General features: G+C 34.5%; 1 protein-coding gene across 20 annotated transcripts in view; it reads left to right on the forward strand.

Moving 5' to 3' along the window:
• Positions 1–13,479, forward strand: part of NAV3 (neuron navigator 3) — a 776,877-nt gene that overhangs the window by 750,927 nt on the left and 12,471 nt on the right. For all 20 annotated transcript variants that reach the window (XM_070254197.1, XM_070254199.1, XM_070254205.1 and 17 more), the window contains 6 exons: positions 2,563–2,658; positions 2,936–3,104; positions 4,284–4,519; positions 11,393–11,547; positions 12,592–12,663; positions 13,221–13,417. In XM_070254197.1, coding sequence (XP_070110298.1) covers positions 2,563–2,658; positions 2,936–3,104; positions 4,284–4,519; positions 11,393–11,547; positions 12,592–12,663; positions 13,221–13,417 — 925 coding nt within the window. The remainder of the gene's footprint in view (positions 1–2,562; positions 2,659–2,935; positions 3,105–4,283; positions 4,520–11,392; positions 11,548–12,591; positions 12,664–13,220; positions 13,418–13,479) is intronic.

Below are 13,479 nucleotides of genomic sequence, written 5' to 3' on the forward strand. Positions count from 1 at the left end.
CACACAGAAAAACAAAAAATCCCTTAGAATTTTAAAATAATTGAAGCATTTACATTTGAGAAGTGAGATAGTGCTTGTGAATTTTTACACTGAGCAGTATTCCAAGGATTCTAACGCCATAAACTTCCTGCTTGAGCTGCAGATTTATGTCTGCTTTTTTCATGTGCATCTTTAGGCGAAAGACTGGTAGTCTCGGTGAAGATTAAACTATCTCTAATTTAAAAGCAGCTGCTTACCAAACATTGCGTGAGTGTCCCATTTTGACTGGATGACAGTAACAGGGGAAAATAAGTTTTCTTTTCCAAAATAATTCTAAAAGACAATGTCTTTGAACATTGAAAGTAGGTGTCTTAGTCTTCTTGGCCTGCCATAACAGAATACGATAAATCAAGTGGCTTAACCAACAGAAGTTTATTTTCTCACAGTTCTGAAGTTCAAGATCAAGGTGCCAGCTGATTTAGTCCCTGGTGAGGGCTCTCTCCTTGGGTTGCAGGTGGCCACCTTCTTGCTATGTCCTCACATGACCTTTTGTCACTGTGTATACCAGAGCTCTCTCTCTCTTCCCCTACTTATGAGGCCACTAATCCCATCGTAAGAGCCCCTACTCTAATGAGCTAATCTAATTACCTTCTACAGGCCTCTTTTCCAAATACCATCATCTTGAGGGTTATGACTTTAATGTATAGATTTTCAGGAGACACAACCATTCAATTCATAACAATAGTAACAAAATCACAATGATTTTGCTGTGAATTTCTCAACTTTTTCTGAAAAAATATTGCCTTCTAATTCAGGTTATATTTAAATAATGGTGATAATCATTTACCCTTATAGACTTAAATGTTACTGATGAAGAAATCGAGGCTCTGAGACAGCTAACTGACTTACCTTGGGTCACATTTCTTAATTAGGTGATAGATGTTGCGTGTTGTAGAATCCATGTCTTCTAATACCTGACTCAGTTATTATTCTACCACCTCTTAAGGACCATGCAGTTGGTGACTAGAACCAGGATTGTAATGTATCAACTACCTAATTATATCCACTGGCATCATGCACTATTTCACGTAACCATTTCCAATTGTCATAAAAGAAGTTCCAGTTAGACTATAAATCTTGAATTGTTTACTTTTCTAATATATGTAGAAATTCCTCAAAATCCCATCTGACAAAGAAAGATAAATTTGGGGCAATTATTTGTATTGTAAAGAGATTCTTTGCTTGATAAAATGATGCCTGTGGAATGTCCTGGCAAGTTTTTTTAAATAGTGAATTTTCTGATAAATTCAAAATGGAGCCTATTTTGTGAATATGTGAATGCCATACAACCACAGATAACTTACTTTTTAAAACTGGATTGTATTTTAGAGATAATGTAAGTTAATAAATGAAAAACTGAGTTTTTGGCTTAAGAAAGATAAAGTCAGAATGGCTATAATTAACAAGACAGGAAACAACAAATGTTGGAGAGGGTGTGGAGAGAAGGGAACCCTTGTTCACTGTTGGTAGCAGTGCAAACTGGTGCAGCCACTATGGAAAGCAGTCTGGAGTATCCTCAGAAAGTTAAGGATAGATCTACCATATGATCCAGCTATTCCACTGCTGGGTATTTATCCAAAGAACTTGAAAACACAAAGGCATAAAGATACTTGCACCCCTATATTCATTGCGGCATTATACACAATAGCCAAGACTTGGAAGCAACCTAGGTGCCCATCAAGGGACGAATGGATAAAGAAAATGTGGTATTTATACACAATGGACTACTACTCAGCCATAAGAAATGACAAAATCCAGCCATTTGTGACAACATGGATGGACCTTGAGGGTATTATGCTGAGAGAAATAAGTCAGAGGGAGAAAGTCAAATACCATATGATCTCACTCATAAGTAGAAGACAAAAATGACAAAAAAAAAAAACAAACCACATAGCATTGGAGATTGGACTGGTGGTCACCATTGGGGAAGCGGGGGGGAGGGCAAAAGGGGTGATTAGGGTCATATGTGAGGGGATGCACTATAATTAGTGTTCCGGTGGTGAACATGATATAATGTATCCAGAATTTGAAATATGATGTACATCCCAAAAAAATAAAAATTAAAAAAAAAAAAAGAAAGATAAGGTCACAAAAATAGTAAGATGAAGTTGCAGGATTTATATGGTATGGTTCTGTTCAGTCTCTATCACCATTTCCCTCCTACCAAGATACTTCTCTTCAGAAATGCACCCCTGCATGAAAACAGATGACTCTTCCCTCCCAGCCCTTTCCCTTCTACTGAACAGGTTATGAGTCAGTTTACCTTGACATTATCACTTCACCTAATCTCTCTCTTTCTTCTTGTTGTTGCTATTGCTGTTACTTTGGTTGGTTGGTTGGTTAAATTTTGGAAGTATGTTTTATTTTATATAATCCAATGTGTGTCTGTTACTGTAGAACTCATAGGCCTGATAAGCATTTTAATCTTAATCACCACTACATTAATAAGTTTTAGTAGAAAATGCAGTAATAAAACAAGACACATAGTTAGATTTTATCTTGTTTTATTTTGTTCTTTTTTAGGATCAGAAGTCTCAGGCATATTTGATAGGATCCATTGGTGTTAGTGGAAAAACCAAGTGGGATGTCTTAGATGGTGTAATTAGACGTCTCTTTAAGGTAAGTTGTGTATGAAATCCTAATATTGATTTTCAAAAATGTTTAATTTTAGATGCTTCCCTTAGCTTTACTAGCATAGACATATCTACTTTTCTTCTCCTCCATTTCAAATATGAAGGAAAGCTTTCTCTCTTTGTGCTGTTTGATATTAATAGTTCTTATATTACTCATTTCTAAAATTCTTGACAGCTAACTTCAAATCCTCAGGAGTTTTGTATTTGTTGTAGATGAGTTGAACCTCTGTTTTGACTTTCCTTTTTCACATGTACCATTTTAGGAATATGTGTTTCGAATTGATACATCCTCTAGTCTTGGTCTGAGCTCTGACTGCATTGCTAGCTACTGTATAGGAGATTTAATTAGATCTCATAGCTTAGAAGTGCCTGAACTGCTGCCTTGTGGATACCTTGTTGGAGATAATAACATCATCACTGTGAACCTGAAAGGTAAAGATGAAAATGAAAAGCACAGTTGTATTTTTTTTTACCAACATTTCTTTTCTTTTCTTTTGCAGTTTCCCTTCAAATTTTCATATTTGAAAACTATGTTAACCACTTTAATAGTTTTGAAATGGTATGATGGTATTAAATGAGTCATATTTATATTTAAAACACTAAAATCCTGCTAAAAAACATTGAAATCCAAGTAAATGAAATTCTTTGAGTTTTAGAATGTGAAATGGAATGTAATTTTGACGATTCTCCAAAACTCGCAAAACAGAATACAATTTAGGGAATTTCAAATTTCTAGGTTCTCCATTATCACCTTTTATTTAGGTGGGATTCAAAAAATTATTATATATTTCAAAGTAATATATTCATCTCTATATCTTTGATTTTAAAACATGTATACCCAAGAAATACCCACTAGGGATAAAGAATGGAAGTTAAGATCAGGGATGAGAAATTCTGTTTTCTTTGCTTTGGATGATGTGATTAATTATAGGCAAATAGAATATCTAAAGTATGTTTGTCTCCATAATTCCTTGCTCATATACGTTAAAGACTCAGAACACATCTATGTAAACTATGGACTAATAGATGAATTTGTCAAAATTTGACTTTATGATTAAGGTAATTGGGTTAGTAAAAGGAGGTACTGTTGATCTTCTTAATTCCTTGTCAAATATCACAATTAGTATTCTTCAAAAGCTTAGGTGGCTGTACAGCTGGGATGTGTAATGAGAGAGAGGAGAAAATAAAGTGGAGAAAAGAGTAAGAAAACAGGAAGAACATAGACACACATATATATTTTACATTATAATCTTTACATTTATTCTTAACAAAACTACTGCCTTCAAAGGTAAGGAAGATTTTATGATAGAATTTATAGTAATGTTTCCATTTCTCTCTCTGGAAACATAAGTGCGGAGCATGAAGTGGACAGTGGAGGGAAGCCAGAGCTAGAGAAAATGCTTTCATTTGGATGTCCATTCTGCCTTATTACTGACATTTTCTATCTTAAAATGGCAGCACATGTTTGTGGGGTAGAAATATCAAGTAAAGGATTTTGCAAGGACTGCATTCCTGTAACTAATGAAGCTCTGTTGTCGATTGACACCATATTTTAAAATCTACCTTATGTAGAACAATAAGGCATGCTATTCCCTCTGTTTCTTCCTTCAGGGGTAGAAGAAAACAGTTTGGACAGCTTTGTTTTTGATACGCTGATTCCTAAACCAATTACCCAAAGGTATTTTAATTTGTTGATGGAGCATCACAGAATTATACTTTCGGGACCAAGTGGTACAGGAAAGACCTATTTAGCGAACAAACTTGCTGAATACGTAATAACCAAATCTGGGAGGAAAAAAACAGAGGATGCAATTGCCACTTTTAATGTGGACCACAAGTCAAGTAAGGTAAGTCACAAACTCCTAAGAGAACTGCTGCTATTTATGCATAAGTGTCTTAAGCAATTAAGATTTAAGATTGTGTGAAACTTCCATGTTGCACGTGGAGACATAGCCATCTCTCTTACTAAAACTAGAATCTGGTGGATGACTAAACTCTGTTTCATGAATTTGAACAACACTGCTGTTCAATAGCATTTAGTTATCAGGTACTCCACAAGCATTGAGAATGTACAAAAGAAAATGATAGAGTCTCTAATGTCTGATTTCTCTTAGACTTCCATTTAGGAAGTGTTAGAGCAGAAAGGATCCATGCAAAGTGCTCTAAAAGCAAGAGGGAAGAATAACCCTTCCTGGAGGAATCAGAGCTTTATAAAAAGGCAATTCTTGATCTGGATCTTAGTAAATAAGTAGGAATTAACTAGGGTGTTGCAGCAATGGGGATTTGGGCATAATTAGAATATTCCAGGCAGAAATTCTGGGAGCAGCAATTTTCTTACATCATATTTCTAAAGAATTTCTGCTTAGGAACCATAGGAAAGTGAACAATGTTCTATTTCAACATCAGCTAAGTTCTAGTGTAACATAATAATCAGCCTGAACACTCTACTGCTATTAAATAGGCTTGAGGGGCTATAAAACCTAGACAATACTTTCCTATATTCTGAGTAAAATAAAGAATCCTAAAAAGGAAATAGTTGATGGCTAACATATTCTTAACACTAGCCTATTTTTGCCCACAATTATCTATTACATTCTCAATCAATTCAACCTGTTTCTCTTAGGAAACTGCATCTGTTATAAACAATACCTTGAGGGAATCCAGATGATACTGGGTCATTTTATTTTTCTGAAGATAACCTAGTTAGATGATCTGAACAGATGCAGTCTCTCAGAAACCTCTGGCTTGTAAATTTTCAGAAATTAACATGACTCCCCAAAGCAGCCCAAGCTTATTGGATTCTTGAAATAAGCCAGATAGATAGCTTAGTGAACAAAAACTTCTTAATAGAGCGGTTCATTAACTCCCTCTCACTGACCAACTGTGGCATCGGAGGTCAATCGCTGCATTTCCTTGTGCCTTAGTTTTCCCCACTGTAAAATGAAAAAATAGTAGGGTTGTGGCAAGGACTAAATGAGTGTGTGTGTGTGTGTGTGTGCGAGAGAGAGAGAGAGGAGAAAGTAGGGAGAAGGGAGAGAGGGAGAGAAAATAGTACAAGTAGCACACACAGTGTGTTGTCTGCAGTTATTAATTACAGCCCTTTACTCCCAAGAAAGTTTCCTACACAAATACACGAGACCCATACAGACAACTCCCTCTACACACACACACACACACACACACTCACAAAGACCTTTGTTGAAAATGGTCTTATTTGAAGTTTTATAAGAGAACAAAGATGTGTATAAAGCGTGATGAGACATCTTATAAAGTCAAATAAATATAGCACACAAATTCTGAATATTTCCTTGGAACTCAGCCCTATTCGAATTGTAATTGAACCACTCATTTTCATTTCAACTAGAGAGACATGGAACCTAAGGTAGAGTATTTGACTCCTCTCTGAGCAGAAGTGGGAAGACCACAATTGTTGGTTTGCTTCAGCCCACATGTTTAATACCTCCTGTTAATTCTGGGTCTCCTCATATCTTTATTTAAATATTTTTAACACAATTCTTCTTCTTTTCAGCCAAAATGGTGAAAGGGTTGATGTCTCTTAATCATCTTCAGTATTCTTGGTTTTTCCTCAATGTTGATGTAACGGAACTCTTTAGAAGTTACTTCCTTTATGAGAAAACAAGTGATTGGAAAATAGGAGAAGAGTAGATTTATTAATGAAAACCAAGGCATTTTGATAAAGTTGGAAATCACTTAAAATCAAGTTTTGAATCAAACAGATTGATTTGGGCTTCATTAGGATGTAGTTTAACATGCTAAAATAAAGTAGGTTAATTTACATTGATTATAAAATTTGCCTCTCTAAGTTCTTTTCATTTCAGTTAAAAAATGTTTAGTGCTCAGAGATGTTTTTAATCAATATCATATGAGTATCATTAAATTTTTTTGATCAATATTTCCAACACTCTAATTTTCTACCTTTTCAGAATAAAATAACTTGTGCCATTATTAGGTCAGTTTAATTTTTGTTATTACAAAATAATGAAAAATAAAACATTGACTAGAGTGTTTGGACAGAACTAATGATGCTAGGAAACAGTAATAGGAAGAAACCCTTGGACAAATCACATGGCATTCGGCATCAAGAAAACACAAAATACAACAAACGAATGTTTATTAATTCTTCATGTTTGTAGGATGTGAATGAGCTGTCAGTAATGTTGGATACAGAGTTGTTGCCAGAGAATTTGGCCAATTCTTGCCAAATTGTCAGAGAATCAACACTAGTTTTTTTTCTTTTTTTGGTGGGGGTGGTAAGTGAGAATGGCATAAAGGAATAGGGATGACAAGTTGAGATTGTGTGAGGGATAGCTGCTAACACTGTACACTTACTAAAGTAAAGTGTGAATGATGCATGAAAGAACAAATCGTTTCCCTGAGAAACGGAGCTGTGTAATTGTTGACGTGCTTTATGCAATGCCATAGATAGCACTGAAGAGATAGCCAGAAAAGGACTTATGATTCAAAATCATTGAACAATAAACCATCAAATGAAAAAAAATATCATTCCATGCTTTTGGTACCTCTGCATTTTCCATTCTGTCCCTCTTCCACTCTTCAAGCCCTCCCTCAAGCTGCCAGCTGAAATATTTTGATTGAGAGCAGTAAACATAAACAATTACATTTGTGACATTTGATGCAGCGGGCCCAGAAGCCAGAGATGGATTTGGTAAAGAATATGTGGCCAGCTGAAGCCACTTGGAATGTTAGGCTGAAAAGATCAGAAAACTGGACTTGGCAGATTCATTTATAGTGTGTCTAGAGTCAAAACCAGAGAAAGCAATGATCAACAGTTTTTATATAACTGCTGTGTTCCGTGCATATTTTCAGACTATGGGATTTGTCTCACTATCAATGTCCATCTGGTAGATATACCTCTTTTCTTCTACTGATTAATCTTGGCCATGAAACTTTTAATGCTAAGGCATCAATACTTCAATCTAAGGTTTTACCACAATTAAGCTAGAATGGGGATAGGGAAATCATGATTTTAAAGGGGTCTCAGAAAAACTCTTGAGTTATTTGACACAACTGTTTGTGTATGCCTATTTCTACTTGTGACTGCTCCATAGCTTTCATTACATTCCCAGAAGGATCTCCCACCCTTCTCAAGATGAGAGACCCATACTAGAATCTACCGTCCCTACTTTTCCAATGATCTCCCAGTCATTTCTTAATTACCAAATTCAATGCCCTTTGCTTCTTTTCTCTCTCTCATTCTCTCTCTCTCTCTCTTTTTTTGCTTATGTATAGCAAATTCCTATAATTGATCTCCCCTTTCTAGAAATTCTTCTAATTTGCATGATTATCATTCTCTCCTTGCTTCTTCCCTACTCTCTAGTAAGCTCCTTCTCAGTCTCTTTCACTCACTGCTCTCTTTCTTCACCTACCAGTAGATGAAAATATTCCCCAACATTCTGTTCTCTCCCACTTCTGGTCTCATCTGGATGACTCCCCTGCTTTCATCCTGTGTGGACTCCAACTGGATACTGTTAGCCATGCCTAATCTCCCATATAGTCAACCTTTCTATTAGCTTACAAATATGTTTCTATTAACATAAATATACATGTCTAGGAATGGTAATTTCAACTCTGAATTATATCATAAATCCATCTTCCATCTATCTTTACTACCACCACTTCCCCCAGATTAACACTCTATCAATTGGACTATAGCAATTGTTTTCTAACTGCTTGATTCACAACTTCCATTAAATTTCCCTTCCCTCTCGTCCTGTCTTTCTTCTTTCACTTCATGGAACATAGACTATCTTTTCATAATTAAAATCTGACCACATTAAAATTTTGCAATGTTTTCCCATTACTTTCTTGCACTAGATCAAAAATCTTCCCGCACTTCTATCCCTATTGAGTCCCATAGTATCTCATGGCTTCAATAATTTCAGTATCCTCTTGACTGGTTTTTCTTCCTTCTTTACAATATACTTATCACTCTTTGAAGTCATGATTCTGACTGCGTTATTCATATTCCCTGTACATTCCATGTTTCTTCCTTACCAATAGGAAAAGTCCAGGAACCTTACCAATTATTTAAGGTTGCAAACTTTTCTTTCCAATTTATTTACCACTATTTATATTGACAAAACATACATTACTAGTTCTTTCCTGCATGAATATCATATTTTTGTGTTTCTGCCTTTGTTTGTTCTTCTCCCTCTATTTGGAAAGCTCTTCTTCCATGTTTAAGCATCAAAACATTACCTAATCTTAAAAATAAAGGGTTATTAGAAAATAATACTGCCACCAGAATGTCTTTCTGAGCAGCTACAAGTAGTCTCTATAGGCTCTGAACAAAATCTTTACTGTATAGGTTTTTGAAGTACTGTATTATTTTTTATTGTGAATTATAGTCATAGTTATATGTGCTTAACCTTCGATTCTGAGCAGTATGCTTCTTGAATGCTTTTTCCATTTCTAATTCTTCATCATATCCTTCACATTTCATAAATAAATTGCTCTCCTCTACTGAAAAACAAACATATCAATGGTTCACAGTTGTTTTTATAGTAAAATCCAAATTCCTCTGCATAGATTTAAAGTCTTTTCTATTTTCTCTTTCATTGTGACCACCTTACCATGTACCATTTCTCCTGCAACAACACTTATTATTTCCTCAAATACATCATATACTCATACCTTCCAGCTTTTACTCTTTATTACTTGAACTTCAATAATTCCCCCCCACCTCCGCCCTGTAACCTGTTGTTCTCTGAACCTTAAGACTGTGTTAGTTAGGGAAACTTAAGAGCTTCCCTATAGTGTTTTGTGCATTTCACTTACAACACTATTGGAGTTTTACTTGTTGACCTGCCTTTCTATTTATCAACTCTAAGTTCCTGGAATATAGAAATAATCTCTGAATCCTTGATGCAAGAGTACCTGCCACATAGTACATGCTTGCTAAAGGTGTGTTGAAAGAATAAATAACTACATACTTACTATTTGTAATTCTACTCATTATTCAAAATCCATCTCAAATTTTATCTCCCTATGAAGTCCATCAGGATTCCCCAGTTGGAATTAATCATTTTCCCTCTGATAGGCCACATCCTTCCTTTAACCTCTCTCATGGAATGTTTTACATTGCATTTCATAAGTTTATTAGTTATGTGTGCACCTACTACCCTCCCAAGCTCTGGCATTACCTCCTCCAGAAAGCTTTCCTTGACACCCACCAGCTAGGCGAAATCTTCTCCCATGACCTCTCATAGCTCCTAATACACTAGGACATTATATTCAAATGATTTATCATATTTAAATTTCAGTCCCTAATGTGAGAACTCAAAGCCTGCAGGGGGAGACAGTCTGATTATCCTTTTTAACCCCTATGCTCAGAAAAGTATTTGATTCAGTTCACAATAAATGTTAAACTTACTTGAATAATGCATCATTATTTTTGTATGCCCTAAGACTTGGTCTAGTGCCATGAAGATGGTAGATAGACAGTGAATATTTTATAAATGAATGAGTGACTTAATATAGCTACATTATTGACATAAATTCCATTTTTTCTCCTAAGATAATTGAAATGCTCCAGACTATTCTCCAGTTTAAACATATTTTTTCAGTATTCTCTGATTTAGGCAATATTTATTCTATGTGACTTTGCTCAATATAAGATAAATAGTGCATTAGTTCTTTAATATATTTTTTATTTGAACTTAAATGAATATATTACTAAATACCTCGAAATCTTGGCCGTTGTTGTTTACTCCTTTCTACTTTTAGTTCTAAAAGTGGTATTATAGACATAGGGAGGCTTCATCTAGCGTGAGTGGTTCATCTATTTACCTGGCTGGCAGAAATTGGGATCATGGAATTGTTTTTTAACCCTGAGCAAGTTTTACAAATCGAAAATGTCATTGTAAATATGCAAATATTATGGAAATGCTCTTACTGATTAGGATAATTCTAAGAAACTAATTATCTTCCTGGCCTACCCATCTGTGAGAGCAGTCAATCAGTGAACTGGTTGTCATATTTAGATTAAAAGCTATTAGAAATGAATAATACCTATAAAAGAACAAAGAAGCTCAAGAAATGCTAAACACTAATGTCAAGTGACCCAGTGAAATATAACAAATTTTATCTTTGTTTAAATTTACAGCAGTTGCATGCAGATTATAAATAAATAAATAACCAAACAAATAAATAAATAACCTCATTTCTGTCGTAGTCCCAGGGCTGAATTTTCAGATTCACCTCATGGAAATTAATTGGAATTAAAATGTAAAGTATTAGTGGAAACTTAGGGGTGCCATTTTGGATTTAGTCTATACTTGAAATTAAAAGGTTTACTAAAATACACTTTTATCACTGAAATACCAAATACAAGAATGACGTCTCAATATTTGTGGTTTATCATAAGAGCTCACATCCAGAGGTCTTTTCTTGCTTTGCTTTTGGGGAGAAAACAACTGTAAAATATGCCTTTGTGCTTACAGATTTGTATTTGCTGCAGGTATTCTGTACTGGCTTTTCTCTTTCCTTTAAAAAATGTATCCTTTCAGCGTTATATGTTTTTTACTTTGTAGAATAAGGTTTTATATCAATAGATTGATCTATGAGTTTTAATCAGAGTCATTGGATGGAAGACAAAATATGCTGTTCCTAAACTGTGAATCACTTGCCACTGGTATAAATTTATCATTGAGGTATTTATTTTCTTCATTTTTTTAAAGGAATTGCAACAGTATCTAGCCAACCTGGCTGAACAGTGCAGTGCTGATAATAATGGCGTGGAGCTCCCAGTTGTCATAATTCTTGATAATCTTCATCATGTGGGCTCATTGAGTGATATCTTCAATGGTTTTCTCAACTGTAAATACAACAAATGGTATGCTTATGAAATATTTTGAGTGATGAAATGTGAAAAAATGGTGATCAAATTTGCTTTCTTATTCCTTTATTCAAGATCTATAACAGATGCCATTAATTTGAGAAGCCTTTATTAATTTAATACCATATTTCCAAAGATCCCTATGTATTCCTTAGAACATCTGTTTATCCTTCAACAACTATGTCTCCGTCATTTCTATGGAAACATGATTTACTTGATGGTGTTAGCTTCTACAGATATACTGAAGGTCTGGGAGACCAATCTCAGTGATGGAATATTTGAAGCAGGGAAATTAAGAGCTAGAATGAGGCTTTAGAGCTCTAGTTTTATTCTTAGTCCATATCAAAGTTTAAATTCAACCTTTTATAGCAATAAATCTAATACATTCAGAAATAACTCTCTCCATTAATGAGTCTATTTTTAACTATTTACAATGAAGCAGAAAGTTAAACTAGGGTATAAAAAAATCTAAAAATCCACTTAACATGCATTCTAGCGTGGCCTCTAAAGAAAGGACATATAAGGACTAATATAATAATTATATTAGTTTTAATGGTGGCAATATTCCAATTAATCTCTGCAAGAGATTTAAAAAATGTTAAAAATAGATTAGCATAAAATAAACATTGTAACAAGAATACAAATTCTCTGATGTTATTAAGAACCTTTAAAATAACCATGAAACAATAAAGTGGAAATTATTGATGAATTTGATTATAAACTAAGAGTCATAAGATGTTAGAGTAGGATGAGACCACTGTGCTTATTCTGTCTAAACTTTTTATTTTATGGATGAGTAAACTCAGGCTCAAAGAGGGAAAATGATTCGCCTAGGATACCAGAGATGAAATTGGAACCCCAAATCTTCTAGTTCAATGATCTTTGTCATTTTCCAACCTAACATTAGAAAAATACCCTTTTAAAGCCTAGTATTAACATGTAATAATCCATATTTATCTAAATTGTTTTCTAAGACAATTTTAATGTATTAATCTCTTTTATGTTCATAATATCTATTTTCTATTCTTTTTTTATTTCCAGTCCATATATTATTGGAACAATGAATCAGGGAGTATCTTCATCACCAAATCTAGAGCTGCATCACAATTTCAGGTAAGATAAATTGAAATTTGTTTTTGTACTGACTCTTTCTGTTTGCTTTTGGTTGTTGTTTTTCCATTTGTACATTGACAAATCCTGCCAGTGGTGACCTGTGGTGTGAAAATAATTCTCACTTCTTCCGACACTCTTTTTCAAGAAGACATTTTGTGATCCTCAACCTGTAGTCAGAAGTGTTTCTTTAAAAAAAAAAAAAGAAAGAAATGTTTTTCCTGCTCACTATGTCACCGGCTAAAGTAGAGCACTTTTCTTCTAAGTGTGAGGAATATGAAGAGAGTTCCTATTTCAGGATTTGTGACTCTCCTACGGAGGAGTGCTCAGCGTGTACACTCCCACTCACTTCTGACGCACATGAGCTTCTCTTTAGCTCAAAAAGAAAAGTTAGTTACATTATAGCTCCAATGCTAATAAACCTCCTAACCCCTTTAGTCATTAAAATGTGGCCACCAATTGAAATAGGAACATTTTTACTTTATAGTGAAAAGAGAATCACTGTGGACTTAGAATTTAATTTATATAAAGATTGCTGATTTTTCTTTTTTCTTTTGTAGGTGGGTACTATGTGCAAACCACACAGAACCAGTGAAAGGCTTTTTAGGCAGATATCTTCGAAGGAAACTGATAGAGATAGAAATTGAAAGGAATATACGCAATAATGACCTAGTCAAAATTATAGATTGGATTCCTAAGACATGGCATCATCTCAACAGTTTTTTGGAAACACACAGTTCTTCTGATGTTACCATTGGTGAGTTCCAAAATTGCAATATGCTATTTTCCAGGAACGAAGAGTCCATGGTAAAGATGGCC

The sequence above is a fragment of the Equus caballus genome, chromosome 28 (genome assembly GCF_041296265.1).
Source record: "Equus caballus isolate H_3958 breed thoroughbred chromosome 28, TB-T2T, whole genome shotgun sequence".
NCBI lineage: Eukaryota > Metazoa > Chordata > Mammalia > Perissodactyla > Equidae > Equus > Equus caballus.